General features: G+C 48.5%; 1 protein-coding gene across 1 annotated transcript in view; it reads right to left on the bottom strand.

Moving 5' to 3' along the window:
- Positions 1–1011: 1011 nt before the first annotated feature.
- The window catches only part of GNL1 (G protein nucleolar 1 (putative)), a 29015-nt gene continuing 23074 nt past the window's right edge, over positions 1012–6952 (bottom strand). The window contains exons 8-12 of the mRNA XM_079963125.1: positions 6261–6458; positions 4633–4811; positions 4203–4365; positions 3694–3834; positions 1012–1444 (exon numbers count right to left, since the gene is read on the bottom strand). Of these exons, the coding sequence (XP_079819251.1) occupies positions 1155–1444; positions 3694–3834; positions 4203–4365; positions 4633–4811; positions 6261–6458 (971 nt within the window). The 3' untranslated portion in view covers positions 1012–1154. The remainder of the gene's footprint in view (positions 1445–3693; positions 3835–4202; positions 4366–4632; positions 4812–6260; positions 6459–6952) is intronic.

Below are 6952 nucleotides of genomic sequence, written 5' to 3'. Positions count from 1 at the left end.
CCTGCCCAAAATCCAACATGAGGCAGAGTCCTGCAGGCCTATATAGCAGGGCTCAGCAAAAAGCAACCATGGGCCTTGATTTATTTAAGAAACATTCTACTTTTCTGCTGTCATATCCTTCCCTTCTTCCATCACGAAACTCAAGGTGGTATACATGTGGCCTCCTACAAAGACCCAGGACTGCTTAGCCTAGGCAACAATATATCCTACAAGCCGGTGTCATTCAATCTTGGGTCCCTAGATGTTGTTGGACTACAACTCCTATAATCCCCGGCGCTCTTAGTCAACAAGGACCCAACTCTGATGAACTCGGTCTTAGGCCGGAGCCTGCAAGTAAGTGTGGGAACCTCTGGCCCTCCAGATGTTGCTGAATTACAATTCCCATCAGGCTCAGCAATCGTCATCTAGGGCTGTGGATGATGGGAGGTGGATGCTGGCATTGAGAAGAAGTTGAAGGCAAGGTACTCTCTCTGTCTCCAGTGCACCAGAGCAGCCTGTCCAGTAAAGACATGGAAGAAAATGCTGAGGCACTGAGTGCTTCTGATCCAAAACATTTCCCTTTTCCAGCACACTCCATTGCTATCCATCCCTCTCCAGTTTTCCATTCCTGCTGTCCACCAGCGCCCCACCCCCACAGCCAGTTTTCTGTACCCACTGAGCATGTCCAGTTCTCATTGCGTGGCTTTGGCTATCTTTTCCCTCCACCTAAAAATTTATTGGACATACGTAACCAATGGAGCTGCCTCAAGGTTACTGGTACCTCCCTCTCTTCCTTGGAAGAAGGGTTCCATTTTGGCCACATAAAAGTTGGCAGCTAGGAAATTGAATTGGCTATTTGTATACGGGATTTCCTCACAAAGAGAGGGTGGCTCTCGCCTTCATGTCCTGATTGTGAGTTTTGCAGAAATACCTGGGTGGCCGCTGTCGGAGCCAGAGAACTGATGGATGTCAGGCCGACCCTGCATTCTTATCCCTTGCCCCAGGCTCCCCCCACAGTGATGGAAGGTGGGCCAGGAAATAAACATCACCTTTATTGATATACAGCGGCTCTGAAGCTTGAGAATGAACATGGGGTGTGGGGGGGGGACGGGAGCAGAATGGGGGAGAGGAGAGAGCCATCCATCCCCTCTCAGTCTGTCCATCAGGGGAAGCTGCTAACATTCATCCTCCCCAAGCAACGCAAATAAGTTCCGGCCAGCGAACTTTCCCTTCCTAGAAGGGCCAGGCTGGCTAGGGCCGCTCTTGGGCGCCGAGTGCGGTTCTTCTTCTTCCTCGCCTTCTTCGTCTGCATCCCGGTCTTTCTCGTCATCCTCTTCTTCTCCCGAGCTGGAGATTTCGTCTTCCTCCTCCTCTTCCTCCTCCCCAGAGCTGCGCTTGCCGTCATGGCGGTGGGCCTCTTGCAAAGCGGCAATCTCAGCTGTTTCAGGGTGGTGTTCCCACATGGCTGAAGGGGAGAGAGAGAGAGAGAGAGAGGAGACTGTCAGAATCACAGGAATTGCCAAGGGTCAAAGGTCACGCAGTGAAAGCCACTAAGGTGGCAAATTTCATATTCAAGTAAAACGGTGTGGGGAACGGTCTCCTGAAACTCTCAATTTCACATTCCACGACTGTATATAGACATTTTGTCCCAACACACATTACTTTACACTTGTTTACGCTGAACTGCATTTGCCCACCCATGTGCTCAGTTTGGAGAGGTCCGTTTGGAGCGCTTCATAAATCTCTGCTTGTTTATTATCATTATTTTTAATAATTTTTTATTTATTTATTAATGCAACAAAAAAGGAAAACACAAATACAAAATTACACACAGGGATAACAATAATCACAATATTTTTTTAACAAACTAAAAAATAAATTGCTCTTAACACTATAGACCCAACCTCCCGTCTATTCCTTATTTCAATTTTATATTACTTATTGCCAATACACACTTTTTATCATAACTTATTCTTAATATACCTTAACTCTCATGTCTAACTTGCAACTATTCCTCAAATTCCTCAAATGCTGCAACAGAATTTAAACTACTGTAATTATATTTCAAATATTCTTTGAAAACCTCCCATTTTGAAACAAAAACCTCTTTTGGTTTATTCTTTATTTTTTTATGATAGACGATCTAATTCTGCATATTCTGTCCACTTTTGTATCCATTCATGTACAGAGGGAATTTCAATACTCTTCCATTTTGCTGCGATAAGAACTGTTGCTGCTGCCGTAGCGTATAAAAAGATACCCTTCCATTTTTTGCGGAATATCCGAATCTGTAATTCCCAGGAGATAAGCCTCTGGTTTACCTCTAACTCCGGATCATTTACAAACAAGTTCAAAAGGGCTGTCACATGGAAGATGGAGCAAGCTTGTTTTCTCCTGCTCTGGAGAGTAGGACAGTAAGACATCTGAAGGCAACCCTCTTTAGGGAAGTTTTTAATGCTTGATGTTTTATAGTGTTTTTAATACTCTGTTAGGAGCTGCCCAGAGTTGTTGGGGAAACCCAGCCAGATGGGTGGGGTATAAATTGATGACAATGTTGATGATGATTCCTTCCCGTAGCACCTTAAAAAAGGTAAACACCTTAGAGACCAACTACCGGTAAGTTTGTTGTTGGTATGAGCTTTCGTGTGCATGCACACTTCTTCAGATACACGAAAGCGCATACCAACAACAAACTTCGTTGGTCTCGAAGGTGCTACTGGAAGGATTTTTTTAATTTTGTTTTGACTACAGCAGACCAGCAAGGCTACCTACCTGTAACTAGATGATGATGATGATGATGACCTGAACCAATGGATTCAAGTTACAAGAAAGGAGATTCCAATGAAACATAAGGAAGAACTTTCTGACACTAAGAACTTTTTGACAGTGGAACGGACTCCCTCGGGAGGTTGTGCACCCTCCATCACTGGAGGTTTTAAAACAGACGTTGGATGGCCATCTGTCATGGATGCTTTTAAATTGAGATTCCTTATTGCAGACTAGATGACCCTCAGGGTCCCTTCCAACTCCACGATGCTATGAAAAGTACAGGTCCCATTGCTGAACCTTGGTGGCTTCACTTTCTCTACCTCTTCATTCAAAGAACTGCCCATTTATTCCTATTCTCTGCTTCTTGATAAAGGTAAAGGGACCCCTGACCATTAGGTCCAGTCGTGACCGACTCTGGGGTTGCGGCGCTCATCTCGCTTTATTGGCCGAGGGAGCTGGCGTACAGCTTCCGGGTCATGTGGCCAGCATGGCTAAGCCGCTTCTGGCGAACTAGAGCAGTGCACGGCAACACCATTTACCTTACCTATTTATCTACCTGCACTTTGATGTGCTTTTGAACTGCTAGATTGGCAGGAGCAGGGACCGAGCAACGGGAGCTCACCCCTTCGTGGGGATTCGAACCACTGACCTTCTGATTGGCAAGTCCTAATACTTAACCTTAATTCCTGATCCACCACAAAACCTCTTCTTCTTATCCCATGACTGTTAAGCTTACTCGGGAGTCTTTGCTGAGGCACCTTTGTCAAAAGCTTTTTTGGAAGTCTGAGTACACTATGTCAACCAGATCCCCTCTCTCTACATGCTCGTTGACACTGAATTCTAATAGGTTTGTGAGACAGGACTTTCCCTTGCATAGCTCCTGCTGACTCTGCTTCAAGTGAGGCTTTTATATACTTGGTTATTTTTATCCTTAACCACAGGTACCTTTCCTTGCAGAGTAGCCCGGAGGCCTCATGCAGACACAGAGGCGCCCGTCCACTGCCAGGCGTAGGAGGCTATTGGCTGCTCGGTAGACATCATTGCGGGCTCCCTTGGCGGTCTTGTAGCCGCGCTTCTCAGCCCAGGCTAAAAAGAGGGTAGAGATGGTGTCAGAGTTCACAGACGTATTGACAATGCTCAGCCTTCCTGCTAAATCAAGGGTTGCCAGCATGGACCCCACCCACCTGCATTATCCCAGACAATTGGCTGTGCTGAGTGAGGCTGGTAGTTGCTATGTATGGCAGGGTTTTTCCAAACTGGGTCTCCAGCTGTTTTTGGACTACAACCCCCATCATCCCTAACTAGCAGGACCAGTGGTCAGGGATGATGGGAGTTGTAGTCCAAAAACAGCTGGCGACCCAAGTTTGGGAAACCCTGTCCACAACATCTGGGTTGGCTACCCTGCGCTAAACAGCAGCGCCATGCCATCGCTGCACCCTCGTTTACCCTTTTACCTTCGCAGACATCCCAGGCGCACCACGGGGGCTCAGGTTTCCCATGTTCGGCATCCGGATGTTTCAGCTTGAGCAAGGCTTGGACTGGAATTCGGCTGGCCAGGAACCCCACGGAAGTGTAGGGCTCCTGGATCTGGGAAATAGGGTAGATGCCAGCCAGGATCTAAAAATGAGAGCACAAGGGCACACCTGTTACAGGGCTTGCAGATCCCATGTATTACTCCGTGGAAGCAGATTAAGACACAAGAGATTTCCTTTCAACCAATGTGAGACCAACCAGACTTTTGAGTTCTGCTCCCCCTGCTGAAGAAACAACACAAATACCATCTCCCACCTTGTTCAACCTCACGCCCTCTCCCCCAAAGTCCCAGCAATAAATCCCTCCCAGATCGTTTGTCTCCTCCACTCCTCTCCTACTTCACAAACTTACCTGCTGTTTTCTGTCCACAAGGGAGGGGAAGATGAGCCCAGGGCAGTCACACAGCTTGACTGTGGGCGTCAGGAAGTAGGTCTGGAAGTACTTGGTGTGGCCTGGAGTGCGGGAGACGCTCACCACCTTGCGGCCCACCAAGCCATTTATGAGCGAGGACTTGCCCACGTTGGGAAAGCCTGTGAGGGAGGAAGAGGTATTGGAGGTCTTCAAGCAGAGGCTGGACAATTGTATGTTGTGGATGCTCTGGTCATGGATGTCCTCTGAGGTCTACCTCCAAATATATTTATGCTGCACCACTGGTGCATGTGGGGCCTCACAGTGAGGCAAGTCCTCACTCCCAATGAGCTTTAAAATCTAAACATCTTCAAGCTGAGCCTGGAAGTCATTTGTTGGGGATACTCTAGCCCTGCATGTCCTGCATTAGATACCCTACAAGGTCCACTGGTTTATTTATGCTGCGCCCTTGCTGCCTATGGGGCCTCAAGGAAAGGCAACGCAGGTGGGTCCTCACTCCCAATGAACTTTAAAATCCAAAACAGGCAAGTGGGGGAACAGAGCGGGGGGGAGGGGGAGGGGGAGGGAGGAGAGGTAAGGAAAGGATGGAAGGAATGTGGGCAGATACCACTGCATTTGCCTAAAGCAGCCTTTCTCAACCTGTGGGTCCCCAGATGTTGTTGAACTACAACTCCCATCACCCCTAGCTAGCAAGGCCAGAACTCAGGGATGATGGGAGTTGTAGTCCAACAACATCTGGGGACCCACAGGTTGAGAACCGCAGGCCTAAATGTTGGCTGCAGTGACAAATGAGGACTATGAGGATAAACCAAACCAAAGACCATACATAAAAGGAGGGTTTAGAGGAGGGATTTGAAGGAAGGGAGAACTGTATCATCAGGTTCCCATTCAGGAAGGCTGATCCATACATAATATAAAGAGCAGCAAATGAGGCAATCATTTAATAAAGCTTATTTCTTAAGGTGGCGCTGTGGGTTAAAGCCTCAGCGCCTAGGACTTGCCGATCGAAAGGTCGGCGGTTCGAATCCCTGCGGCGGGGTGCGCTCCCGCTGCTCGGTCCCAGCGCCTGCCAACCTAGCAGTTTGAAAGCAACTCCGGGTGCAAGTAGATAAACAGGAATACCAGCGGGAAGGTAAACGGCGTTTCCGTGTGCGGCTCTGGCTCGCCAGATGCAGCTTTGTCACGCTGGCCACGTGACCCGGAAGTGTCTCCGGACAGCGCTGGCCCCTGGCCTCTTGAGTGAGATGGGCGCACAACCCCAGAGTCTGTCAAGACTGGCCCGTACGGGCAGGGGTACCTTTACCTTTTATTTCTTAAGCAAGTACAGTGGTACCTCGGGTTAAGAACTCAATTCGTTCTGGAGGTCCGTTCTTAACCTGAAACTTCTTAACCTGAGGTACCACTTTAGCTAATGGGGCCTCCCGCTACTGCTGCGCAATTTCTGTTCTAATCCTGAAGCAAAGTTCTTAACCCGAGGTACTATTTCTGGGTTAGCAGAGTCTGTAACCTGAAGCGTCTGTAACCCGAGGTACCACTGTACTGATATAACCATTGCGGCAGTTTCTAGCTGGATGTCTTTGTCCACCTTGTCCACCAGAGGGCACACTCACCTACACAGCCCACTGTCAGGATTCCATCCTTATAGATTTCCTGGGAGAAGCCCCCGGCTTCCATGGCCACATCCGTCTGATGCTCCACTAGTACAGCTGCACTTTCGTCGTCGTCGTCCTCTTCCTCCGAGTCTTCAAGCGGCAGGCGAGAGGTAGCTGCATCCCGCTCGATTTTCTCCTTCCAGCTGCTCAAGTCCACTGGAGAAAAGAGGAAAGAGATGCCAAAAAAAGACCCACAACAAGCAGTGATGCAAACAGCACCACACAACCCGTTTTGGAATCTAAGGCTGAAATCCAATGCACAAATCCAAGCACAGGTGAAATTATGTGGAGCTTACTACCGCTTGAAAGAGAAGGAAAACTGGGCTGCACAAATATCGTATCAAAACTTTGTTGGGACTGTGTTACTCTCAATGCCTAGATTAGCTGGAGGGAACCTTAGAGCAGACACAAGCCTGGTCCATGTGCTATGTTAGTCATGGGTTAGTGTGAACACATAAGTACATGGGTGGTGCTGTGGTCTAAACCACTGAGCCTCTTGGGCTGATTGGAAGGTCAGCAGTTCAGATCCCTGAGACAGGGTGAGCTCCTGTTGCTCTGTCCCAGCTCCTGCCAACCTAGCAGTTCCGTCACAGTGTCCCATTGCGCAAGCAGCAGTTTAGTCATGCTGGCCACATGACCTAGAAAGCTGT

The sequence above is a fragment of the Podarcis cretensis genome (genome assembly GCF_951804945.1).
Source record: "Podarcis cretensis genome assembly, chromosome: 2".
NCBI lineage: Eukaryota > Metazoa > Chordata > Lepidosauria > Squamata > Lacertidae > Podarcis > Podarcis cretensis.
The sequence above is the reverse complement of the archived record's forward strand: the minus strand, read 5'-3'. Positions and strand labels throughout refer to the sequence as shown.